This window comes from Rhinolophus sinicus, chromosome 5 (genome assembly GCF_057876585.1).
Source record: "Rhinolophus sinicus isolate RSI-liver-muscle chromosome 5, RSI-T2T, whole genome shotgun sequence".
Lineage (NCBI taxonomy): Eukaryota > Metazoa > Chordata > Mammalia > Chiroptera > Rhinolophidae > Rhinolophus > Rhinolophus sinicus.
The window spans coordinates 102,554,834-102,582,742 of NC_142505.1; the positions used below are offsets into that span (position 1 = coordinate 102,554,834).

The 27,909-nt window shown below is 44.0% G+C and overlaps 1 protein-coding gene across 10 annotated transcripts in view; it reads left to right on the forward strand.

The window, feature by feature from the left end:
- TENM2 (teneurin transmembrane protein 2) overlaps window positions 1-27,909 on the forward strand; it is a 1,142,683-nt gene that overhangs the window by 1,063,942 nt on the left and 50,832 nt on the right. For all 10 annotated transcript variants that reach the window (XM_019740872.3, XM_019740888.3, XM_019740899.3 and 7 more), the window contains 6 exons: window positions 7,050-7,260; window positions 10,326-10,445; window positions 13,310-13,571; window positions 14,347-14,614; window positions 20,050-20,193; window positions 20,637-20,886. In XM_019740872.3, the coding sequence (XP_019596431.3) occupies window positions 7,050-7,260; window positions 10,326-10,445; window positions 13,310-13,571; window positions 14,347-14,614; window positions 20,050-20,193; window positions 20,637-20,886 (1,255 nt within the window). The remainder of the gene's footprint in view (window positions 1-7,049; window positions 7,261-10,325; window positions 10,446-13,309; window positions 13,572-14,346; window positions 14,615-20,049; window positions 20,194-20,636; window positions 20,887-27,909) is intronic.

Consider the following 27,909-nt stretch of genomic DNA (forward strand, 5'->3'; position numbering starts at 1 on the left):
GGGAAAACTGTATGGGTCACAGGAGGTCAGTCACTTGCCACGGTGACATTACATAGCCAATGAATGATAAAACAGTTTTAAACCAGACCATTCTGACTCTAAAGCTTGTATTCTTTTGCTATTTGTCTAACTGGGCCAAGAGCCCAGTGCTACCCTAAGCAAGTGGCTCCCTGAGCTTTGTAATGTCCTCCTTGAAATTTCCTATGTGCTTCTCCAATGACAGACACCAGCCAGAGTCAGCAATGCTGCTTAGGAGGAGCACCCCAGATCAGACTAAGACCCACATGAGCTCTGGTCCCCTTTCGGGGTGCTCTCTGACCCTCTACCATCCCTCACTACCACCCCCAGGCATGTGGGGTTGACCAGATGCCCTGAGATGTTTGGAGATTTGCATCTAGGAGATACCTCAAGGCCCAATGCCCAACCTCAATTCCAGAGGGCAGGTTGGTGGGTAGATTGCTTCTGCTGGCTGGAGGGGTGTAGTGTTTCTTGTGCAAAATCATGTGAGATCAGGCTGACAGAATGATGTTGATATGCTGATTTGAGCAACTCAAATTGTTTCTATAGGCAGGAGCCTGGACAAAGAATATTTGCCAGATACCCCACACAAGTTAAGCATGGTCCCACAAGAGCTCATCTTAAAACGAAGTAACTCCCAAGGCAAAATGAATCCTATGGTTGCCATATTTCTTTTTACCCAAGAGCCCTCTGGCTAAAATTCAGGAGCCTTTGGTCTTCGGCAGTGACAGAGTGAAAAGTGCCCTCCAGCCCCCACTGCTTCTTCTTCATTTCCATCACCAGGTTTCTTCATTCTTGTCCCAACTTGTTGCCACCTCCCTTCTTTCCACTGCTTCATTAATTGTCCACCTCCTCTGTCATTAACTGATCTCAAAAATGGCTCTAGTATTAATTGGGCTCACCACCTGAATTCCCTGTCTTTTTCTTGGGGAAATGAGAAATTGGCAAGTACCTCACTCTGTGCGCTAAACAAACCTATATGATGCCAAAAAGCAGGAAAGATATAGAAACAATTCAGAGGCATTTAATAGGCTGCTAGGTGCTCACAACGGTTCTAAATACCTTATGTGGATTATCTTAGTTAATCCTCCAATGCTCTTGTGAGGGGTCATCATCACCATCACTGCCATCATCACCGCCATCATCACCACCACCATCACCACCATCATCATCATCATCATCATCACCATCACCACCACCATCACTACCATCACCACCACCACCACCATCATCACCACCATCATCACCATCATCACCATCATTATCACCATCATCATGCCCACTTTGTAAACAAAGAAGACAGAGCACAGAGAGGTTGGTATCTTGCCTAAAGTCAGTTAGCAAGTACATAAAGTGAGTAATGTTCAATACACAGCTTGATGAATGTATATATATATCCAGGTGAATAGATGAAGATCTAGAACATTCCCAGCACCCAGAAAATTCCCCTAATTTTTTTCCCAGCCAATACCTCCCTTAAAGGGATCTACAGTTTCTAACTTTCTACCATGATTAACTTTGCCTGATCTTATAACATCCTATAAATGGAGCAGTATGTACTCTTCAAAGCCCACGTTTTAACCAATTCACTCTGGCCCAATGAGTAGGGAAGGTAGATTTGATGGTTGGTGATACCTGTCATCAAACCATGGTTTGGAAAGAATGGGGCTCATTTTTAAAATCTGAGCCACTGACCAGTTCCCGACCAGGTACTGCATGCAGACACAAGCAGAGCTATCTGTGGCACCTAAATTGAATTGTTGGCATCGATTTGTGCCACCCTGTCACAAAATGAAACTGAGAAAAGTAAATTTAGATGTCTCTCTGAAGCCTTTAATACCCAAGAAAGCCAGAGAGTTCGTGCAGGTTGAAGACAGAGTCACTTGCATACCAAGCTACAGGGAACAAAAGGCACGAAAATTGAACAAAATCCTTCCATCCGGATTCTCCATAAGCTGCACCGTTTACAAAGATCAAAGAGGAACATAAATGAAATATACACCCTCACGTTCCTAGAGCCCTTCCTTCCTTAGGAGAGCAATGCAGTGACTCAGGCAGCCTTCCCCGGCAGAAAAGAGGTGCGTATCTCAGCCAACTTTGAAGTATCCAGATGTTTACTGTGTCCTCTGTAGCCTCCCCATTGACCGGTGGCCTCCTCTCCCCAAGCTTTACTAATAAGTGTTCAGTTAAGGTGCTGAGGTTAAATCTCTTGACTGTTTAGGAGCTCCCTTAAAAACCCAGCAGAACAAGCTAGGAGGGGCTAGAAACAGCTGACACAAACGTGCAGCCAGCCCAGAAGGTAAGTGCCACCTTGTGCCAATGGTAAACAGCTGAGTGGGGGTTGACTCTCCAGGGTAAATAGTATGGGCCTCAGCAGCCTGCACTGATCGCAGAGAATGGATGCCCAGGCATCTTGTTTCTCATGTTGATTCCTTTTCAGATGCTCATTTCAACCAGCCCTATTCTTTCCCAGCTATAGGAGTAGACAGAAGTGAGTAATCTCATGGCCACCCATACTTTCCCCTATTGATGGGGGTCCACTGTCCTGTCTTTAGACTTTCTTTGGGACGTTCATGTCTCCTCCTTCTGACAATGAAGAAGACAAAGGGTGATGACTTCATTGGTTGCCTTTTCCTATTTTTTATCCAAAGCTGCTTCTTAGCCATTTGGAAGACTTACGTAGCTTCTTTGAGCAGCAGTTTCCAACTTTCTATAGGATGCGTGATGTCATAACGGGGATAATACACAGTTTACGGAGTACTCATGTACCGGGCACTATTCCAAGCGCTGTACGTATACAAGTGTCTTAATCCTCCCAACAACACTTTCTAACATCATCATCTTCGTTTTGTACATGAGGAAACTGAGGCACGCAGCACTTCATTGTCCAAAATCAGCACATAGACAGTATCTGTTCTGAGCTTCAAACGCAGATACCCTAAACCAGAGTCTGCAGCTTAAGGGTTACAGTATTCTGATTTGTAGGGTTGCCATGAGAATTTAAACTAAGAATATATGTATTGTAAATGCTGTTCAATCTATAGCACTTATTATTAATATCAATTGTTATGATCACTATCTGGAAACACAGCGTTCTTGCCAAGATTCAACCTACTATATAGCACATAACAGTGAATGTCTCTAATAAGGGGATATTAATTTCATGTATTTTCATGTCCAGTTTTTATAAACTGGAAAAGCTGAAAATTTCAGGGAGTTTCTGATAGTAATACCTACATTTCATTGCACACATACTATATGCCAGGCTGATAATCTACACATCAGTTTATTTATTCTCCATCACTTAACGCTACGATATATGCACTATTACAGCTCAGTTTTAAAGGCAAACAAATTGAGGTTCAGCAAGATTGGCTACCTTTTTAAGCTCACACAGCTAGGGACTCGAGCTTCAAACCCAAATTCATCTGATTCCACAGGCCAGGCTCTGACTTCTGATGCTATGAGACTTTTTTTGGCTTTTTGCCTCGGGAATTTGAATGCAAAAGATTCAATTTAGTATGAACCTGATTTCTGCTTCACAGGCCAGAACTATTAAGGAAGATTCTCTTTGATTTTCTGTATCAAAAGGAATATAAAGGATGTCTTCTGTACAGTTCCCAGAAAGTTTCTCCACGGCCATATTTCTCTAAAATGGCCATTACAATTAGCGCACGACATCTGCGTGTGGCAGATAGCCAGATTCGCCTGTGTTCTGACAGAAAGTACTGAGATGATTCTTCATGGCCACGTCACACAGAGTGATGTAAAGCAGGACATGTCAGGCAGGTACAGGACACCACCGCGGTGGGCTGGTCACGAAGGCCTGGGTCACTTTCCTATAACTGCTGAGTCAGAACCGGCCCTTTTGGAGGACTCAGCAAACCTCTCTCACCACCCTTTCCCCCACCCTAGCATGGGGGAAACCAACCCGACAAACACATAAGTAGGCAGATAAACAAAGAAAGAAATTGTGCAGTGTCATAAGAGGACTGTGACACTTTCGTGCTCTGTGGAATGGAGACATCGGCAGCCTCTCGGGTCCTGAACTGGCAATTCCATACAGTTTGAGTGCCGACTTGATTGTTTGCAAGATAACAGCAAGATTGTCAGTGACAGGGTAATTTACTGAAGATTGCGTGTCAGACTCCATGCGAGGGGCTTGCTGGCATAAAGATGCGATTCTCATGACTGACAGGCCACGGGGAGACGGGAGTGCCAATTTAAAGTTCGCAGTATCGTCTGGAAGTGTTCAGCTGCCGCAGCCCATAATCACGCAACATGATGAGGTCATTATAGGCATCGCGTATGCTCACGCTTAATAACGGATAGGACCCCAAATGTGCCATCTCTGGAACAGGTAGATGTGAATACGTAGGAGGAAATCATTTGTATGCTTATTTTTTTCTCTTTTTTCTGGCGTTTGCCATCTGCTGTTGCTGATGTGTTTATAGGACATCTCCTGCCAGACAGGCCCTTGAATCAAAAGCCCAGAATCAACAAAACAGTGGGGAAATTTTAGGTCCACACTTTTGAAACACTCACAAGGCCAGAACAAGTGGCAGACTAGAGGGAGGGAAATGTTCAGTGCTTAATAGGAAAACTGTCTTAACTTATTATTTGAGCCCGCTGAAGTCCTCAAGCTGGTGATATGGAGTGGGTGGTAAATGGGTTGGGGAAGGGAGGGGCATATTTCCAGCTTCGGGAGGAAAGGCCACGAGAGATGGATGAGACTCCTAACGGGAAGAGGCCGGCAGCCTTAAAGAAATCTAGAGCGCTAATTACAGTGGGTTTCTGCTCACCTGAGATGTTCCTGCAGCCGCTGAATGAAGCACTGCCAACATTTCTCAGCGGGACATTTTTAAATCCCACGCAAGCATTCGTGCTAGATTCCGTCTGCCTAGTGAAGGCTATCCTTGGCAGGCGATGTTAAAGGCAGAATACTATGTTTTCTTTTCTTTTTCTTATTCTGCCGAGGGACCTGGGACCCACCGGCCAATCAGAACGTGGACCTGGAACCATGCTTCAGCACCATCCTGCTGCTGATAAAATTCTACTGAGCCATTTCTCAGATCTGAGATTTGCTGCGCTCTTGGGGGTACCCAGTTGAGCCGACATACCAGGCAGAGGTGTTTGGAGCCTCGACTCGGAAAGTCTAAATTTAAAGCATGTGTGCCTGCTCACCCTCCTGCGTCTGCATTTCTAGGAAATTTTGTAAAGCTAAATGTGTTATGAGGTGCACAAGCAACATTTGCCCATGTGGAAAATGAGAGGCTAGTTTTAGTAATTTAAAGCCAGGCAAAACACGCAACCTCCTAATTTGTTTGTTTGCTAAAAAAGAAAGTAACGCATTAAAATAATTGTACATTAATTGCTAAATTACAGTGGAACTTTGGTGAAATTACATATTTCAATTTCATTAGCAGACCCAAACGAGAAGTGGAATGCCAAAAAATTACACTGTAGTAAATTTAAAGCACACAGCCAGGCCTCTGATTCAGCATTCCACTACAAGTGTTTGTCAAGTCGCAGCCCAGGGTTTGAGTGCCTGTTTCTATAATGCTAATTATGGCTCAAAAATGCCTTGCTATCAAATCCAGGAGGTACAAGCTAGTTAGTCTCCAAACTTCTCCACCGTGCGTTCAGTCAATTCCCAGCAGAGTGAATAAGGGTTGGCTAACTAATCCATTCTAATGGGGAGGTCCAAGGAGCATACACTGCCCTAAGTATGCCCATCCTCAGCCCTAACAGACAGGTGAGGAATGGGGAACAGTCATTTAGTCATTCAACAAACATGTATTGAGTACCCAAATCTGTGGTTGGCCCTAAGTGAGGCATGGATATAGAAGCAATTAAGACACTGTGCTGCTCTTCAAAGAGCTCATTTTCCAAACAGGAAGAAATCATACAGAGATAATTAATTCTAAAACAAGGAAGTTGGCATTAACAACTGTTTCTCAAATTTATGGTGCATTACAATTACCTGAAAATCATGTTTAAAATGCGGATTCCAGGACCTGCTCCCGGAGGCGCTGGCTGAGGAGGTCTGGGCTAGGCCCTTGATTCTCACAGGATTTTGATGCAGACCTATTGTCTGAGAATCTCTGATTCAGGGATACACCGAACAGGAATACCTTACCTAGCCAGGGGCATCATCAGGAATGCTTCCTGGAGGAGGAGGCCACACCAGCCTGGATGTGACAGGATAAGTCATATCTGTTTCCCCCACTCTATTGTCAGCTCCTTATGGACAGACACCATCGTTCTTTGTTCTTTGTTCCCTGTTTTATTTCCAAAACATGGATGGCATGCAAACATTTGTTGAATTGTAGATGAGCAAGTAGGAATCAGCCCAGGAAAGGGATGGAAGGTCAGGAATCTAGGGAAGTAAAGTACGATGTTCAAAGTCCTGCAGATATACGGCCAAGTAGCACCAGAAGCACGTGGGTGGACTCATGGCTGAATTTCAGGGTGCTCAAGCCAAAGCCATGTCTCCACATTTCCCGGAAAATGTAAAACTCGCCACACCTGGTTCTCCCACTGGTCAGCAGTACCCTCCCTGCATCAGAGGGAGCGGGGATGGAATGCTTTCCTCCATTACAGAGCGAGTTGAGGGATCCCATGCATTTTGACTACTTGTGCACCCCTTAGCACAGGCCACGGAAAACTGGCTACCAGTAAGTTTTTGGGCTGTGCTGTTTAGAAGCAAAGTGTTTGTTTTCACTTCCAACCATTCAGATAATAGTTGCTCATAATAGCAAAAGTAGAAATTCCAGAAAAGAAAAATACAGGAAGAGAAACACCCTAATCTACTACTCGGAATAACCATTTTGTCAACATTTTAAATGAGTTGCTTTCAGCCTTTTATTTTCTAGGCGTATCTGTTGGAATTGCACTAGGATCGTTGTGTGCAACCTGCCAAGTTGGGCCCTGGGGAAGGGTCGATGGTGCACAGGACAAAGGCGTTAGCCTCTCTGCGCGGCTGCGTGCCACAACACCTGCTGACCCTGCCTCTGCCTCTGTCCTTCCAGACGGCCTGGTGGATTGCCTGGACCCAGACTGCTGCCTGCAGTCGGCCTGTCAGAACAGCCTGCTCTGCCGGGGGTCTCGGGATCCCCTGGACATCATTCAGCAGGGCCAGACGGACTTGCCCGCAGTGAAGTCTTTCTACGACCGCATCAAGCTCTTGGCAGGCAAAGACAGCACCCACATCATTCCTGGAGACAACCCCTTCAACAGCAGGTGGGTGCTCTCCGTCCGTGCAGGCCACTGAAGCCACGGGTGCCCTTCCTCTCAAAGCAGCAGGAAGTGCTCCTGGGTTTTCCAGGGGCCCCGCTGGCCTGGAAACTACGCCCAGGGGGTAGGTCCCAGCTCACGTTCCTCTCTGTGGCTCAAGATGCAGAGCAGAGTCCTGGTCTCTCTGTGGAATTTGGTCACCTCGAACCCAGAACCTGCTAGAGAGACTTGTTGACTGCCTGGTTTTTAGATCATTTTTACGCTGTATTATTTTTGACATTATTGTTATTATTTTAACACCGCTTCAATTTCAGCCATGACACCCCTCTTCTATTTCAGCCATATGACCCCCTAGCTATGTCATATTAGGCAAGTTAAATAACCTCATAAATTTAATTTTCTTGATGGGTAAAATTAGAGTAATATGTGTAGAATATACAACATGCAGTAATATCATTATTTTAATACAAAAACCCCTCAAAAAATAAAAGAAACCATAGATCCCTAACCGAAAAAGTATTTCTTCTACTTGTTAAATCCTAGTTCTGGGACACGGATTCTGTGGGTATGTTTTATTTTAATTATGAACATAATTCCTATTGCCAGAGACTCATGACCAGCCCTTGTACTAGGTCATAAGCGTTTAGGTTTGGTTTGCATATAGTTTGCTTGTACGGTGAATGCATCTTTCCAAGGCCCGTGCTCTGCTTCAATCAGCTTCCTGATAACATTTCAATCTTTCTGCCCTAGATCAGTCATTTCCTGATATTCCCCTTTTCATACGCTTTCTCCACCTGTTCCTTAAAACTTCGTCTCATCCTTCCCACCAGTGATTACCACTTCCCTGAGACACCTTGAGCCAACACGCAGGAGAGCGGGCAGGGCCTTCAGAATATTTGGTGGACTGTACTAGCCCTGAGATCTGTGCAAAAGAAACTTGCTTTCGAGAAAGCTTCTCTGAAATTTGGAAGGTAGCAGTCAATGGCACCACCCAAATGAGCCCACACTCTAGCACGTTAGGAATACATAATTCAGAAACACAAAATGGTACTCTAAGACATAGGTTGAAGTTCACCACGCATGTGAATTGCAGTGCGTGATTGTCTGACAAATAATGAAGGACAAAGCGAGAGTGAAAAAAGAGAACGTAATCCAAGACTTCTAAGAAGGCATTTCCTCTAGATAATGGCATACAAAAATAACTAAAATGCCTTGACTCCACCACTATAATTTATAGAGCAGCTCTCACTATCTAGATAATGTGATAATTGTTACACATCAATAATCATAAATAGAAATGAACTGATAGCATGTCTTAGCTGAATCTTTTCTGCAAATTGACTGCCTCGAAATGATAGGAAACCAGAAGCAATGAAGAGTTAGAAAACTAGGGGATAGAAATCATAGGGAGCCCAGCTCCTTTTATTTCTATGGAGCTCTGCACAGTCTCATGCTTCAAGAATGATTTAAAAGAAATATCAGGTGTATAAGAAAGAAGAGGGGAACCCCCACCATGGATGTCCTCTCAATTTTGTTTTCTCATCACAAGCACTTTGTACCTTGTGGTCATCCACACACATCATTGATTTTAAAATCGTGTCTGGGAAGACCTCAAAGAAGTCTTAGTCTGAGCCAAGATAAGGAAAGGAAATTGAACAAAAGAATTATTTGCATAAATTAGTTTTCCACTTTCAAAAAGACTCTTAGCATTGTGGTTGGAACCAGCTAAAAATGGGATTCATTTGTTAGGCATCCAGTAGCAGACAATTAGAGCTGTCAGTGAAACAGTCTAAACCCTCCTGAGATCATCCAAGGGTTGAACAGTTGGGGGTATTGCTAATCAAAACAGGGGCTTGGAGAAAGCATCCCTCCAGTAGGGGAGTCACCTGGGATTGCAGAATTAAGTGCATTCCAAAAATCGAGCAGGTTTGGACAGGATCCTGGCAAAGAACAGGTCAGCTTGATTACCTAGTCCAAAAATTGGGAGCGTGTCCAGGAACTGGGAAGCTTGGGAACCTCTCTGCCTTCGCCACATTGGCCAGGGGCTTGAAGGCAAACAATACAATTGCAGAACTGCCTGGTAAGGCTGGGGGCTCGGTGCAAAAAAATGGCACTTCTCATAAGCCCATTTCCCCAGGAAGGCGAGAGACTTCAGGTGAGATGAGGCAGATGCGTTCTCCCTCCATGGATTTTGAGTGGAATATTGTGTCATCTCTGTTGCTTTATGAGATTTCCCAGAAGTGCCTCATCGGATATGGGCATTCCTGGAAAAATTCTATTTGCTGTGATCTGGAGAGAGGGGAGCTTTCTTTGACAGTGGAAAGAACGTTGAGTGGGATTTCAGCTACCTCCCCTGCTGTCAAGATAGCAAGAACGTGATGTAAGAGAAATATATAATTACATGGAATCCAGAATCCAAGATAGTTCTACCAGAAATACATATATATATATTCTCCAATATTCTGTTGTCCGCAAGCTGTCATGGATTGTGAGAAATTTGGCTCTTAAGGGCAGTCAAAAGCAATGCATGTAAATGTCCCAGCCTCATAACCACCCTCTGTGTGCTCCCCTCCACTCCCTCTGACACCCCAGCCTGGAGAGAAGGGGAACTTTGCCTTCCTCCAAAGCCAAGAAAGGAAATGAGTAGCCAGATGGGAAGCTCTCACCCAAGTATAATACTCTCTGTGCCAGACGAAGGCACAAACACAAGTGATGAGGGGCAACCTGACACTGGGCCAAGCAAACGTCACTCAAGGTCTAGAAATGCAGTGAGGCCAAGGGGAGAGGGAACCTGCACACGGGACCTCAGTGCCCAGCCAAATGACTGGAGATGTGCCCCTGGGTTTCACCCGGCATGTCACCAGTTCTGCTCGTCAAGAGAAGCAAACCCTGAGACATCCCTGCTGCATGAGATACGATCATGTGAGCCAGAAGTTAATGTGGGGTCTTCTCCTTGCCTTAGCGATAGATGAGGATGGGGGTGGGCAGTGGCAATGGGAAAGGGGTACTCCATACCCTTGTGTCCTTGTTCTCTTGTGTGTGGCTCTAAGACCCCTTTCCTTTTCTCTCAGCTTGGTTTCTCTCATCCGAGGCCAAGTAGTAACTACAGATGGGACTCCCCTGGTTGGTGTGAACGTGTCTTTTGTCAAGTACCCAAAATACGGCTACACCATCACTCGCCAAGATGGCACGTAAGTAGATTTGTGGGACTCTACCTACTCAGGACTTGGGGTACACAAGGTGCTATGGTGCTATTGGCCTGAAACCACGTGGCTTCCCCTTGTGGACTGGACTGCCCATTCGGCCAGACCTCTAGTGAGGATTCCCCCAGAGATAGTTTTTGCTTTCTGTTATGGTATAAAAAACAAAAATAAATAGAACGGCCCATCTCTCCAAGGCTGTCGGCAGCCACTGTCCTCTTTTTTCCATGTCAGGTAAATGCTTTTCTCTGCCTGTGTTGGGGGTGAGGGCAGGGGAGGGGGTTGGATTCTAGAAAGAAGAGAAAGCAGCTCTTGGAAACTCACTCCTATTTTAAATCAAAGGCAGTGCAGGGTGACAGGGCGCCACATGACATAGTGTCCTGTGGTGAACCCCTTCTGCTTTCATCTGTGGCTTTAGGAGTTGTGCTGTTTTTGCTCCTGTTTTGAGGAGGTGGGATGTAATCAGAGAAGTCTAATTAAATGCATTTAGCCATCACCCTGCTGTGTGAAGGAGGCAACCTTTCCCTATTATCTTCTGATTGGAAACACGCACCCGCATAGCACCCACCAAGATGAAAGCTCTGTCATTTCCTTAATCCATTGAGCATGGAGTTGAAATTTAAAGAAAAAGATAAGAAGAAGAAAAGGAATCCATTGGAAGAGGAAAACACTCACCCACCTTGGGCTGAAAACAAAACACAACTATTACATTCTATTCCAAATGAAAGAAGAAACTGTTGCTGTAAATCGGATGCAATACTTTTTCTAGAAAACTAGAGTCCGGAAAATCATAGATGTTATCATGTAGATAAGACCCGTGATTCTTGCCTTTCCCAGGTGAAGTGTCTGGCCTTAGTCTTTAATGTCCTAAGGTAGCCTTGCAGGTAATTTCAAAAATGACAGCCCGCAGTAGCCCTATCCTCACGTTCCCACCTGTGCAACCCAGAGAAGGCATCTGATGTGTCACTTCACAGTGTCAGTATTCACTAAGTTGCTGACGCCTCACTGACACCTTTCTGTGGCCAAATCTAATTATTTTAACGCACAAGGACTGTGTGCTCTACAGAGCTACTTTGATCCTTCTCCGTTCTTAGAATCCAGTGTTCTTGCCCTCCAAAGTCCCCTGACAACACAAGAGGACATTTCTGAGTCCTTGGCCTAGGTCTGTCCCCACCTTGTGCTGCCCCATCCCTCTCAGCTGTGTTTTGACTAGTTGTGGCCCAAGTCCACATCCCGGGTCATCTGTCCCACCTCCTGGACTGGTGATTATTCAGCTTGTTCAGGTTGCAAAGCCATGAAGTAACAGGATATGTTTGGGAATGCTCCAAGGAACCCACAATCTGTTGTGTGCTGGTGGGTGTGTGCAACAGGCATCGGTGATTTGATTCTCTTGTGCCAGCCAGGAACAATCTCACTTCAGAATGTTGGATTATCTTCGGTCTCTGATACAAAACCATCCCTAGCAGCGTGCATGCCCCAAATGAATAGATAAACAAATTAATGTAACAAATACACTGTTGTCCTGTGTACATTCTGATATTCATCGTAATGTACTCCCCTACTCTGTGTTCGTTCATTTTATGTCCATTAAAAAACACCAAGGATGTTACCAAGATTGGGTGAAGCCAGTGGGTCTGCATATTTTCACTGAGTTTTCACTGTGATTCAGGCACTCTCTTTGCTGCTGGGGATTCTGGAATGAGCAAGACGACACCTCTGCCTTCAAAGTATTGAGATCCTGGTGGAGGAGGAAAGCTTAAAACTGAGAGACTTCTCTCCATGAACCTCCTTTGGTTCCGTTAATTGGAAAGAAGTACCTTTATTTTACTTTACTAGTAATACACCTCCAACCAGCTCTTGAGAAAAAAACAGGACTATAGTTTAAAAATGATTGTCAAAAAGATCAGAAACAGAGCAAAATGGGTGAAGGTGATCAAAAGGTACAAACTTCCAGTTATGAGAGAAATAAGTCCTGGGACATAATGTGCAGCAGTGACTATAATTAATAATGCCATATTGTGTATTTGAAAGTTGTGAGGAGAGTAGATCTTTAATGTTTTTATCACAAGAAAAAAAAAATTCTATAACTCTGTGTGGTGATGAAAGCTGGACTTACTGTCCTGCTCATTTCTCAGTATGTACAAATATCAAATCATGTTGTATACCTAAAACTAATATAATGTTGCATGTCAATTGTATCTCAAAAAAAAAAAAAAGTTAAGAGTCTATGAAACAAAAAGCAAACAAAAAACTCAAAAGCAGCAAAGGCTGATGTGTCCTAGCATGGTATCATTATAACTGCACTTTTTATTAAGCCTAGCACGATGCTAAGTGCTTTGCACAAGGAGGGAGAAACCTGTTCTGTGAAGGGCCAGAGAGGAAACATTTTAGGCTTTGCATGCCATATGGTTTGTGTTACAACTATTCAGCTCTGCCATTGCAGCACAGAAACAGCTGGGGAGGATAAGTAAACGAATGGGCATGGCTATATTCCAGTAAAACTTTTTTTAACCAAAACAGATGATGGACCAGATTTAGCTGCTGGGCCTAGTTTGTAGAGCAGGCTCTGCACTCATCAAGATATTGCATCCCCTCCGCCACACTGTGAAGGCGCTGTAATTATTCCCATTCCATAGATGAAGAAACTTGGGCTTGGAGAGGGTTAACGACTTGCCCACAGCCACACAACTAGTAAGTGGCAGAGTTTGGGTGCCAGCCAGCCCGTCTGCCTCCAAAGACCACGCTGTTCTACACGCTCTTCCCCTCCCTCTGCCCCCAGGTGCAGAGGTCAGAGCACCTGCCTTGTCTGAAGATGAGTTCACCCCTCTCAATGAGCCCACTCACCTCCTTTCCAGGTTCGACCTGATCGCCAATGGGGGTGCCTCCTTGACCTTGCACTTTGAGCGAGCTCCCTTCATGAGCCAGGAGCGCACGGTGTGGCTGCCATGGAATAGCTTTTACGCCATGGACACCCTGGTGATGAAGACCGAGGAGAACTCCATCCCCAGCTGTGACCTCAGTGGCTTCATCCGACCAGATCCAATCATCATCTCCTCTCCGTTGTCTACCTTCTTCAGTGCTGCCCCCGCGCAGAATCCCATCGTGCCTGAGACCCAGGTAGGAATGGCGGGTACCAGGGTAGGTACTCGCAATACTGCCTGGACCAAACCTAGCCGGCCAACTGCCTCCCACCACAGCTCTTCCTGGAGGGACCTGAAACCAGTATGACGAGGCGGGACAAAAAGTAGGAACACAATAGAATTTATAGTCGCTGAGGAGAAAACCGAATCTCTCCTAGATATTGTAGATGTTCCCACGTAGTCGTTCAAGACTTTGGCAGTCACCAGAGCTTTTAATCAAATAAAAACAATATACATATGTGCAACCCACCTGCAAATGGCTTTTTATTCCTGTTAGTCACCGAGATGCGTGATAAGAGGCACTTTAATGATCTACATCAGTGCTACAGCAGAGGGCATATTACATTCTGGCCTCCCTGTTGCTTTATGCCAATTGTCAGTGGAAGTTGCAGGTTCATATAATTACAGCCTCTCGTGGCCTCCTTGCATGCAGCTAGCAATAAAGCCTGCTGTTCTTATTTACATCTTTTGCCAACAGTGTGGTTTTTAAAAAGAAACACAACAGTGACCAAGAATAATTATTAATCCAAAAATCATAACCTCAGCCCCTTCGCTCCATGATGTAGGATACAGTTTCGGTTGCTTTCCCGCCCCCCACCCCCCACCCCTCAGACTTGGGAAGTGGTTCTTGCACCCCATGGAAGGCATGATGCTTCGGTGACAGTGGCAGCAGCAGGCAGCCTGGGGTGGTGAGGAGCCCCCCAGCCGGGGAGCATTTGATGCAGCATGTCTACCGTGTGTTTCCTCTCCAGGTTCTCCATGAAGAAATTGAGCTCCCTGGTTCCAATGTGAAACTTCGCTACCTGAGCTCCAGGACCGCAGGCTACAAGTCGCTGCTGAAGATCACCATGACCCAGTCCACGGTGCCCTTGAACCTCATCAAGGTTCATCTGATGGTCGCTGTGGAAGGGCACCTTTTCCAGAAATCATTCCAGGCCTCTTCCAACCTGGCCTACACCTTCATCTGGGACAAGACAGACGCATACGGCCAAAGGGTGTACGGACTCTCTGATGCCGTTGGTATGTTTCCATTTCAGTCCCTTATTGATGCTTGGATTTAGTCATGCATTCATTTGGCCAATATCTGTTGAGTTCCCAATATGTACCAAGTACTAGTCTAGTAGGTAGAAATCCAGTGGTCAAAGAGATAGACAAGAGTCCACTTCCATGGACCTTCTATTCTAGTGGGGGATCGAGGTAATAAACACACACTGGACAAGAAAATATGAAGCAGTGATAAGTACTAATACAAAAATAAAAATAAGTGGTATACACTTCCAGGGGAGCGGGGGGGACAAGCAAGTAATGGTGAAGTTGTTCAGGGAAGGCTCCCCAGTGGGTGACATTTAAGCAGAGACTTGGATGACAAGCCACGTGAAAATTAGGAAAAGAGCATCCTTTCCCTGGCAAAAAGGAAAGAAGAGTGAGCTATGTTTGAAGGACAAAGAGAAGGCCAGTGTGGCTGGAATATAGTGGACAAAGAGAATATTCGAGATAGGGGAGAGGGGTGGGCAGGGTCTAGGTCCTGTTCTAATGTGAGCACAGGCAAATGATGCAGAAAGCACCGTGATAATCAGAAAATGGGGCTGGGTGAGATCTGAAAAACACATGCTATGCTTCAGGCTTTGCCTTGGTGGGAAGCACATGACCCCCCACTTATGAGAGACCTCCATAAGAAAAGTGTCCTACTGTTATCTGTCTTTAAAGAGCTGTGAGCTGTAGATTAATATCAACCTACCCAGTATATTTTTCCTACTTGTAGAAAGCTGTCTGGGGTTAATTAAAACCCAGATTCCTGTATTTTTTTTTTTTAACCAATAGATTCGTGATTTTCAAGAACTGTAATAAGTTACCAAAATAAGAAACCTGCAAACTCAGAAATTTTCACTGTAATTGGCAGGCAGTGTTTATCAGACACTCTTTGTACAGAACAGTGTGATAAATCCTTTGTCTTGGGTAAACTCTCAACCCTATCAAGTAAAGTTGATAAGCCCCATTGTGCAGTTGGAACAGGAGGGACAGGGCAAGTAATTGGCATGAAGTCACCCACCTAGTACATTACACATGCTCAGGAAATGGCCCTAGTGGTCTGCTTCATCAGCAGTTGGAGCTGTAACTTAATAAAGACAGTAATAAGTTTCTGGAGTAGCTAGTACGTTTAATATAAACAGTGGCTAATCAAAAACGATCATACAACCTTTAGTCAATATCAAAATGATAGCCAGCATCAAAAAATAGACTGAATAATACAATGCACCCCATGGACTCCAGCTTCTACCATTATCCACTCACGATGAATCTTGTTTACTCTATCCCCTCCTCCACTCCCCTGCCTCCCGTAACTTTCTGAAGCAAGTTGCACACATTGCATCCTGTCATCCATAATATTTCCATATGTGTCTCTAAAAAAACACTTTAAAAGCCTCGCAACAATATCATTATCACAACAAAAAAAACCACAATAATTTCCTAATGTCACCAAATGCCCATTATTGTTCAATAATTCGGTTGTCTTGTGAATATCATAAAATATTATTACTTTGTTTGAATCGGGAGCCTGAGAAGATCTACCTTTTGCAATTGGTTGATTTAAATTTTTTAATCTGTGGTTTTTTTCCCCTTCCATCTCTAGCTCTCTTTTTTCTGTTTTATGATTTATTTGTTGAAGAAAATGTGTTGTTTGCCTGTAGAATTTCACAAAATCCGGTTTGTTACTGATTGCACACCTGTGGCTGTTTCATATTCCTCAGTTCTGTATCTCCGGTAAATTCATAGTTGGATCATGAGGCTTTCTCAGGTTCAGACTTGATTTTTATTTTTATTTTTTTATTTTTATTTTTTTTAACCTATACACACTTTTTAAACTGAGGTGAAATTGACACAACATTGTATTAGTTTCAGGTGTACAACATAATGATTTGATATTTCTATATTTGGAAATGATTAACGCAGTTAAGTCTAGTTAACATCTGTCGCCATCCATAGCTACAAAAATTGTTTTCCTTTGATGAGAACTTTTAAGATTTATTCTCTTTGCAACTTTCAAGTATGTAACAGAGTATTTTTAACTACAGTTGACGTGCTGTAAGTTACATCCCTGGGTATCGTTTGTTTTATAACTGGAAGTTTATACCTTTTGACTCCCTTTACCCATTATATTCACCACCACCACCACCACCTCTGGCAACCACCAATCTGTTCTCTGTGTCTGTGAGCTTGTTTTGTTTTGTTGTTTGGTTTGGTTTAAGATTCTACATATAAATGAAAGCATACAGTACTTGCCTTTCTTTGTCTGACTTATTTCAATTCTTATAATGCCCTCAAGGTCCATCCATGTTGTTGCAAATGGCAATATTTTGTATTTTTTATGGCCGAGTAATATTCCATTCTATGTATTTACCACATCTTTATTCATACATCCACTGGCGGACAATTACGTTTTTTCCCTATCTTGGCTATTATAAAACTGCAATGAATAGGAGGGTATATGTATGTTTTTGAGTTAGTGTTTTTGTTTTCTTCAGATAGACACCCAGAAGTGGAATTTCCGGGTCATATGGGAGTTCATTTTTAATTTGGGGGGAACCTCCATACTGTTTTCCATAAAAAAGCTGCACCAATTTTCATTCCCAGAATACACAAGGGTTCCCTTTTCTCCACATCCTTTGCAACACTTGCTATTTCTTATCTTTTTGAGAATAGCCATTCTAATAGGTATGAGGCGATATTTCATTGTTGTTTTTATTTGCATTTCCCTGAGGATTAGTGATGTTGAGCAGCCTTTCATGTACCTTTTGGCCATCTGTAAGTCTTCTTTGGGGAAATGTCTATTCAGATCCTCTGCCCATTTTTAATTGGATTTGGGGGGGGTGCTATTGAATTGTGTGAGTTTTTATATATTTTGGATATTAACCCCTTATCAGATACATGATTGTCAATATGTTCTCCTGTTCAGTAGATGGCTTTTTCATTTTGTTAATGGTTTCCTTTGCTGTGCAGCAGCTTTTTATTAATAGTTAGATGTAGTCCTACTTGTTAATATTTTTTCTTTTGTTGCCTTTGCTTTCGGTCAAAACCAAAAAATCATCACCAAGATCAACGTCGAGGAGCTTACCACCTGCTTTTTTCTGAGAGTTTTATGATTTCAGGTCTACATTCTCGTCTTTAATCCATTTTTAGTTAATTTTTGTGTGTGGTGTCAGACAGTTGTCCAGTCCAATTGTTTTGCATGTGACTCTCCAGTTTTCCCAACACCATTTATTAAAGAGACTGTCCTTTCCCCAATGTATATTCTTGGCTCCTTTGTCTCAAATTAATGGACCATATAGGCATGGGTTAATTTCTGTGCTCTTTATTCCATTCCATTGATCTGCATGTCTGTTTTTCTGCCAGTACCATGCTGTCTTGATTACTATAGCTTTATATTCTACTATAGTTAGAAATCAGGGCGTGTGATGCCTCCAGCTTTGTTTTTCTTGCTCAAGATTGCTTTGGCTATTCATGGTCTTTTGTGGTCCCATACAAATTTTAGGATTGTATGTTCTATTTCTGTGAAAAATGCCATTGGTATTTTGATGGGGATTATACTGAATCTGTAGATTGGGTAATATGAGCATTTTAACAATATTCTTTTAATTCGTGAGCTTGGAATATCTTTCCATTTATTTATGTCTTCTTCAAATTCTTTCATCATTGTCTTACAATGTTGAGCATACAGGTCTTTCACCTCCTTGGTTAAATTTATTCCTAGGTGTTTTATTCTTTGATTTTTTTTTTTTTTTTAAGCAGGACAGCTTGATAGGTGGTGCTGCCTTCTTCTACCAGGAGACACCTCATGTCAGCTTGTCTATCCTTAGTGGTTTTAGCAGCCATTGATGTGCATTGGCTAGATTCATTAGGTCATTAGGGATTGCAAAATGATATTTTAATTCTGTCGTTGCTTCTTTATTTATTAGCTAGAATACTTTTATATAGAGTTAACATTCTCATTAACCAGTTGGTTATTTGAAGTACAGTTCAAATAAGAAAGAAAGGATAAAAGCTTAATTCTTTCCCTTTGTTTACTAGGTTTCAATATAATAAGGCATTTTTTTAACATCCTCTAATGGTGGCAAATTAATGTGTTGTTGTTGTTTTTAATACCATTATGAACTCATAGAATGAAATGTCTCGAATATGTTTCAATCCATTGAAGTTATCTTTCCTAATGGTCAAATCGTCCCTTCTTTGGTCAGTGGAAGCCTCTTCAAGCTGACTCCCAAATTTTTTTTGACGCAACCTCAGTAGATTTTTATTCCTTCCTTTCTATCTGGTGTGATAAAATGCCCTGGCCTCATCTTATGCATTTCTTGCTCTGACCATTTCTTCAAGAAGCCCTGAGTCTTTTTAATGAGAAATAATATTTCAAGACCACAAGCCAGGCACTAGCAATTCTTTGTTACTGGGTCAATCCCTGTGTCTGGGAATGTTCAGAGGACAAGCTAGGAAATATATGGTTTTTCTAAAAAAGACAAAATGTATCTTCCATTCATATCGGCACTCCTGTATCTCAGGATTTAAAAGAAGCAGTGGAGAATCCCCAAAGGTGACACATGAAGTTAAGAATTTAATGTAGTAGGAACAGCAATAATAACAATGCCTCCTATTTCTAAAGCAGCGTTCTAATTAAAAAGGCATGGCATTTTGTCTCATCTGTCCTTACCACAACTCTCTGAGAAATTAAGGCTTCACTCACTCCGTTTTACAGATGTGAAGGTGAAGTCATGAGGCAATGTGAGCTGGAGCAGAGTTAGGACTAAAGTCTTTCATCTCCTGCCTCTCTCTCCCATATCCATATGGCAAATACAGGATTCGTACAGGTTAGGGATTCTGTTCCCCACTGACTTGCCGTGTAATTGGCAGGCTGTGTCCCTCTACCTACTTCACCTAGGACTCTCTGGAATCCTGAGTGAACATGCAAAGTGCCTTAACTTATATGATCTGTGGCCTCCAGGATCTCCGTATAAATGAGCCACTCAGCTTCCATAGGCCTTTCTCCTAGTGAGTGAAAATGAATAACACAAAATGTCATAAATGCAGGCCATGAACAGCAGGCTGAGAGAAACACTGTCCTGTCCATCTCTGAAGGAGAGCTGTATTGGTTTTTAAATGATTCATCTCCTCCCTCCATATCACTAGGGTCATTTCTGAAAGCCAGCTGTTCTTTGGAAAGGTCTTACCATCCCCCCAGAGTACCACTGTGTAAAGTTTCAAGGTCAAGCTTAGCATGAAATTTGAATTTAATATTGTGTGAAATCACAAGAAAAGCAATCAGCCCACCTTCTTGAGTGAGTTTTCGGAACGGGATCTGTAGTACCACAAACACACATTTCTCGTCCCTACTGGAGAGCTCTGGGATATTTAAGTCAACTCTCTGGTCTCCCGCCCGCCCTGCCCAACCCCCTTTTATCTTTCAGTGTCTGTCGGGTTTGAATATGAGACCTGCCCCAGTCTAATCCTGTGGGAGAAAAGGACAGCCGTCCTTCAGGGATTTGAGCTGGACCCTTCCAACCTCGGTGGCTGGTCGCTGGACAAACATCACATCCTCAATGTTAAAAGCGGTATGTGAGCACATTCCTTTTCCAAATACAGCCCAGTCTCTCCTCCGGAACCTCCTCTCCAACTTTGGTATTTATGTGGGAGCCCTTCCCCTTCCCGCAGCCATTTTTCATCAGATACCCAAAGTACTCATAGGGTTTCCCACCTTCCTCTTTTAAATGTCAAAGAATGTTGGGCTGGTTTTCCCAGACCGTCCACCTCCCTGTACTTCACAATTCTTCTTCTATTATCTCTACAAACGTTATCTTACCCAGTACCATAGCCTTGGGGTTTACCTATTTCCACCACCGCTCTCTCAGCATCATGAGGAAATTGGGGAGTTCCCCACAGTCAAGGTTTCCTATTGTTTCTCTTCTCCTTGTCACTTCTCCTCACCCTCCATAGACTGACAGAAGTGTCCCCCCAAAGGGCTGCAGTAACCACCCTCATGTACTGCCTCCCCCAGGAATCCTACACAAGGGCACTGGGGAGAACCAGTTCCTGACCCAGCAGCCTGCCATCATCACCAGCATCATGGGCAATGGCCGCCGCCGGAGTATTTCCTGTCCCAGTTGCAATGGTCTTGCCGAAGGCAACAAGCTGCTGGCCCCAGTAGCTCTGGCTGTTGGAATTGATGGAAGCCTCTTCGTCGGTGACTTCAATTACATTCGGCGCATCTTTCCCTCGCGAAACGTGACCAGCATCTTGGAGTTACGGTAAGGAGCCACAGAGGAAACATTTTCTGTTTTTTTCTGTTTGTTTTTTTTGCTCTATTGTTCCCAGTGCTGCAAGGCTTTCCTGGGTAATAAATGGTGACTACATGTGGGGGTCTCCAGAGAATATGTATTTCATGTGATGGGCTGAGGTTTGAAACCTAGGCCTAGAATCAAATAAGGAGTTGGGGAAATGCTTTGTTTCTCTATAAAACATCACACACGTGTTTGATACAATTGTCAACACCTGACTTGCAAACAAGGGTGAATGCTTTCAGTCGTGGTGCTTGGGGTGGGACTTGGGTGGCTGTGTTTTGGAAAAGCTCCACGTGTGAATCTAATATATACCAGAGCGTGAAAGAACTACTACTTTATGCTGTTGGTCCATTTCTGTGGTTTCTAAAGTGGCACATTTTTAAAAATACAGATTCCTGGAACCCATCCCCACAGGCATTGATTCAGTAAGCCCAGAGAAAGGCCAGGGTGTCTTTTATCTTTGACAATCACCATAGAAGATGCTGATGCTCATCAAAGTTTGAGAACCACTAATGTTCCTTTATCAATTCAAACGTTGGTATTGAGCCACCTCTATGTGTTAGCGCTCTGTGAATTCTCTGGGTCTTTGCACATTCACTAGGATGTCACCTAGAATTACTTCAGAGGCCGCACTAGGTACCTTCTCCCCACCCCTGGTAAATTCCTCCTGGCTAGTGCTTGCTACTAAGTCTGAAGTCCAGACTCCCCCATGCTGGACAAAGTTTCTCGGAAACTTTCTTCACAGAAAAGTTGATTCCAGGCCCTCAAACCTGGAGAGGTATCTGAAGTAGAGGGAGAAATGAAGTCTATAACTAAGGGAGAAAATTTATTCAACAAATATGTAGTGAATACATAGTGTGTTGGGGAACTGCTGTGTGGGGGTGGGGAAAGTGGGAACAAGCAAAGCCCTAGTTGTTGTGTTTGTGGTCTGACAGGAAACTTCAAATCATGTGGACAAATGAAAAAAAATAATGGTTTCAAGTAGCATTGAACACTTTAAGGAAAATCTAACAGGGTAAGAAATAGGGATGGGGGGGCGGGGCAGGAAGCTAAAGTGGTCAGAGAAACTTCTCATACTAGGTGACATTTACGATGGGTTCTGAATGATGGGGTCAGCCATGTGAAGATCTGGGGAAACGTGTTCCAGGCAGAGAGAAACTGTGCGAAAGCTGTAATAGAAGCAAATAACCTGACTCATTTGAGGGATTGATAGAAGTCCAATATAGCTGAAGGGTGGTGAGCTCAGGGCAGAGTGTGTCAAAGGAGGTCATTAGAGAGGTAAGTAGGGGACGGATGCTTCGGGGTCTTACTGACCAGGTTGACAAATGCAATGGACAGCCATTGCAGTTTGAGGTAGAAGCGGGGTGGAGTTGATATGATGTGATTTGCATTTTTAAAAGATGGTTCTAGCTACTGTGTGGAGATTGGACTGTAGGGATGCAGAGTGGGAAGAGAAAACCCACAGGGAGGCTGTAACAGGGGTCCAGGATTTGGGTGATGATGACGTGGGCTAGGGCGACAGCAATGGAGAGAGGAGCTGTTCCTCTGGGGACATATTTTCGAGATAAATCTGACAGAAATTGCTGATGGATCAAATGTAAGGAAAGGGGAGAGGGGTGGAGAGAGAGAAGAAACGAGGGTGAAGCCTCGGATTTTGACCTAAGCAACTGAGTGGATGGTGGTGCCTCCTGAAGCAGCCTCAGCTGCCAGGGGAAGGGCTTAGATGAAGTAGCAGGTTGCCCTTCTTTTTCGTGTCATTGAGACCCGTTCTGGGAGTAACATCAGTGATCCCGCCATCAGGAAGTGCTGTTCAGTATTCTTGGGGCGGATACTGTGCCAGGCCCTAGGAGAGGTGAAAAGAAAGTAGGAAACCCCAGCTCTACCTCAAGAAGGTTGCAACCTCAGTGATCCAGGGGACATTGACCGAGTATGACGGTGAGCCATGCCGGTTCTGGGCTCTGAGTGTCCAGACTGGGATGAAAGCCAGGCTCAAAGTACACCCATTCGAGGGTGAGAGCTGGGTTCCTGGGCACGTGAAAGCACTTCAAGCTGAGTGTTCTAGAAGAGCCAACAACCAACCATCATGGAAACACAGATTGGGGAGGCCATGGGGTGGGGCAAGAGGGTATAATAACCAAAAGATGAACAGTGAGAGGGAGAAAGGGGCAAGATAGATAATCCTCAAGCTGCCAAAATGACAGTCAGACAAACTGCTTTTCCTAGAGCCCCCCAAGTAGGTCCCCTTTCCAAGACGTTTGTTTCCTTTTTATCCCAGGAGAGTCATCGTCTTCTCAGGCATCCCGTGGCCAGTGGGAGCCATGGGAGGAGGCAGGAATGGGGTAGAGTTAGCATCGTGCTTTCCCATGAGGGTTGCCCTTTTTAATCTGACGTTTGTAACCCTCCACAGCTGGCCCTTACTTCTTTGTCACTGCTCTTCCTGCTCCGAGCCCAATCTGTACTTGCCGGTGGCATTCCCACCTCCAAACCTTGACTCATGCTGCCCGCTCTCCTTAAAATACCTTCGCTACCTAATGTCTGTCATCATGTCCATCTTTAAGACTCAATGTGAAGGCCCCTTTTCCTTGAAGCCCGATCTCCCTAGCAGAAATAATTCTCATCCTCTCCTGGCTCACATAACTCATCTTCCTCAAAAGCTGACCGTATTTACTGCCTGGTTTGTCAATCATGTCTGTGTGAGGACCCTCATGTGTTTATTCCTGGGGAGCAGGCACCTTTGGCATCTTTGCCCCTTGATGCCTGGAGCAGGGTCTGGTCCATACCAGGAGTTCAAGACACATTGCTTGAGTTAAAGGAGACACAGACCAGTGTCCTCCCTTCCATTGAAATTTGCCCTTGATTCCCTGTCTCTTAAGTTGCAGAGGCCACACCCACTCAATGGTGACATTGAGATAGCTGGAGGGAGTGTACCTACCAATTTGCTCGACAGCCATGTGTTGGTTTTTTATTCCTTTTTATCTGCCTTTGGACTTGTTCTTGCTTTCATCAGCCAGGTATCCAGAGACGATTAAAAGTTAAGCTTTTACAAGAACACTGGTTTGATTCTTCTTTTCTTCCCACTACACACCTGAAAACAAAGGGCTGTCAATCCCCAGCTCTTCAAAACAGTAACCAGCAAAGGGAGAGAGGAAGGGGGAAGAGACCTGTCTTGCTTATGTCTTTTCTCCATTGTGAGTTGGCAGCTGCATGATTCATTTTCGGGAGTCGGTGCCCATCCCTATCTCTCTTACCCACCTCAGAGCTGAGCCTCTGAATCAGAATTGTATTTAAATGTTCCCATGGTTCTTTCACTGCCCTCTTCCCTTCCTGCTTCCTCTGCTGATCCGAAACGTAGAGGGGCAGAGTTCTGCACACTTGGAAAACTTCTGATGCTAGAAAAACGCCTTCATCTTAGGTAAAATGGTTATAACCTGTGTGATCTGATTTCCATAGCGTTCAAGACATTTTCAACACCCACTTCCCCAAAAAGCCTGATATCCCACATGTAGCCGCCGGTTTTTCTTCTTATCACGACCATCCTCTCCAGGCAGTCCTTGGAAAACCCACGTCCTGTGGAGTAGAGTAAATGTGTCAGTCACTACCATCTTAGGGTGAATTTCTGTCGTAGAAAAAATATTTTCTTCCTCCCCCAGTTGAGAATATCTTAGGAATTGGACCCTAACATAAGGCAATACATGATAAGGGATAGGACAGAATCTCTCTGCCTTTTCTTAACTTGGCCTCTTTTGATAAGCATAAGAATCTCACACTTTCCATAAGGTTTGAAATTCTAATTTTTTTTTTCATGTTGCAAATATAAAGTTATAATATTAAACGTGTTTGTTTGTTTTTCCAACTGAAACACTTCCCCCTGCTGAGATGCTGGTGGTTGTATCAGGGTGAGTCCATAGCATGAATGCATCAGGGAAGCTCTCACGGAAGGGAACTCTCCAGCCCAGATGTGTTAGTGCTGGAGACAGAGGAGACATGGCAAAGGGGGAGCCTAGGAAGGAGGGCCAGGGCAGCAGAAATTGAAAGTAAGCCTCACCAGGCAAAGGTCAGCTTTGCCTGAGAGTTTCAGCCAGGACACGCCCCACTTAAAGCCAAAGTAGAATGTGAGGAAGGAATATGGTTCTAGTTAGAGAGCAAATGCTTTCTGTGTATAGTCAGGGCATCGACGTGGAGGTCAGGAAACAAAATGTAACACAACACCCTACCCAGAGTAATAATCACAACAATATCCCCATAACATTTTGGACAGTCCTTGGCAGTGTTCAAAGCGGTTTTACTAAAGACAGAACCAGGTTTCAAGGGGCCTGAATTTTAGGCAATTTTGGAACGAAACTGAAATTGTTTAGGATGAGAAAAGAAGCCAAAACAATTTGTAAATTTTGAAAAGCTGGCAGTTAGTGCAAACATCACAAAATCCAGGCAAATAACCTAAATGTGTTTTATTAATTACTATCACACTTCTGTGATACTTGTTTGCCTGCACTTTTTGGCTGCGTCCTCTTTGCTCGTTTTTTAATGTGACAATGATTTTTGTAATGTCATTATCTATAGAAAGAATAGAGAACTATTCAGTCTTTCCTCCAGTATAGCTGGGGAACATTTGTTTCAGATTACTGATAAATTAGAAATTCTTCTTTCATGTTCACAATTGATGATTGGTGATGTAAAAATTGTTAGAATTGTAAATTTTGGAAAAACCTCATCAAGCTTCTTTCATAGTATATCTGGGCATTTCAGGTTTTCTTGTGCAGTGAATAAATACTTATTGAACTGACACTCATTAACCAGTTTGTCATTGATGTCTTAGTAACAGTGAACTATGACATCTACATTGGGCATTGCACTTCCTGTAACGATGGTGGGTGAATTCGTACAATAGGGCAGGAACATTCCTTAAAGTCATTCCCATACCAGAATTGGCTAGCAATACTCTAACTATGTGCAAGGAAGATGTATGAGCCACATAAGCACATCCCCCTAAAACTAAATCAAGTGTATCCCAACTTGCTTTTCTTCGGTTAGAACTAAAACAAACAAAAAATGTGGCCATTTCCACTCCACCCTGTTCTGTGGTACAGAGCGAGTAGGACTATACAGAGACAACAGCTGATGGCAGCTTTGTCGTTCTGAGTGGGGCATGAGGGATGGGAATTAGTCCAGGGCAGGGTCTGCCCGGCACTGAGGGAAGCAGCCTCATCCCTTCCTTCCGTCACTCAAGAACTCATTTTCCCAGCCTACTCTCTCCAGGGCTCTCTAGTAAAAATCAACAGTATCGAAGGAAGTCATGTCCATATTTACTTACTCACTTCCATTCGCAGCAAAGACAAGCATACACACATAAATCACAAGACAGCCTGATGAGAGCTCTGCAAGGCAAGATGGTAATGCTTGGAGCAGCCCTGACGGCTTCGCAGAGGAGTCATTGAGACTCCACAGTGTGAAGAGCTAATCCGTCTCAATTCTTGAAGCTGAGACACCACTTTTTCCTCAAAGGGTATGTTACAGGGTTGGTGTTATTGAGGCCTTGGACACAAAGCCCAGACCTGTCCCTTGTAAGTAGGGCACCTGTGCTTATCTCCGTAGACTGGCTCATGAGGCTGGCATTGACGTTTGTTGCCTGCTAAGCACCCACCCTGCTAATGGCCCTGGATTGGAATAGCGGTGACCTCAGGCTTTCTCCAAAGCTCGTATCTCTATGGTCATTTGGACTCTGCACTCTCAGTGACTTGGTCCCCCACCCCTGCCCTTCTCCTTCCCCCAACATTGATATTATATTAATCAACGTAAAGCAGATATTCTTAGGCAAGAAGTAGGTCAGGTCTGCAGCCCCAAATCCCATCCAGTCTTTTCACAAAATCTTGACTAAAAAAAAAGTGGAATAGATATCGCAATAATTAAGAGCCAAATATGACTACCACTGGTGGCAGATAACATTTCACTTTCATTAAGCAATATAAAATAGACACGCGAATTCCCGGCTGCCACCCTGACACACCAGGCTTTGCAGAATGAATCTTAAATTGCACTATGTCAGTCAGAGCTCAGGAGTTATCAGCATCATTTAATTAACTTTTTTTTCTGCAAAAACTAACACGTTGGAATAAAATATAAAAATGTAATCCCTGTGCAAACCCACCACTAATGATGGCCCCCAGCAGAGGCCTGAGCTGCACCTAAGCACGAATCAGGACATTAAACCCTCTTTGTTCTTTCACTGACACCTCCTCCCTCAGCAGGAAGCAAAAGAGAGGTCAGGCCTTCCACCTCAGCGGGCAGGCTCAGGAATGGTGAGCAGTCCTCTTTACCTGAGGACCTAGCATCTCTCTTCTCCCGAAAGTGGTTAACTTCCAGCCACTTTCCTATTAAAATTGACGTGTTTTTGTTTCTAAAAGAAAAAAGAAAAACTTTTACTAGTTTTTCAAAAAGCAATGGTAATCGGAGTCTTTGGCTCCAATTGCAGGAGGAGGTTGTTACCTATGAATTTCATGATGGGTTTTGTCTGTAAGAAATAACGCATACTTGACGTCCCACACATGCACGTGAGATGGGGAGAGGGAAGGTGGCATCGAGCAGGAACAGGAAGTGGTTGAGACTCCAGGATTCAACAGAGTGTCGCGCTGCAGTGGGATGTGGGCACAGGATCTCTCTTGGTTGGTAGTGACTCTACCCTGTAATGCACGTAGGTGGCCCAGGTGGCACTGGGCTCCCTCCCACACCCAGGGCAGACATTGCAAATGAGTCATAGACCTCTTCATAGTTGAGCTTGAATTTGGCTGCAGAATCCTCCCGCCCTCCCAGCAGCCATCACCACTCAATAGGTGTTGGCGCTCACAAGGTAACTAGCTTGCCATCTCTTCATTAGCCAGAAGACCTGTCTCACCTGTTGCCACTTTTGTCATGTGACAGCCACATTACTGGTCCAAGAATTCAAGCATTCTTGTCTAGATTTTTTTCAATGGTCGGGAGGAATCCAAAACCAGG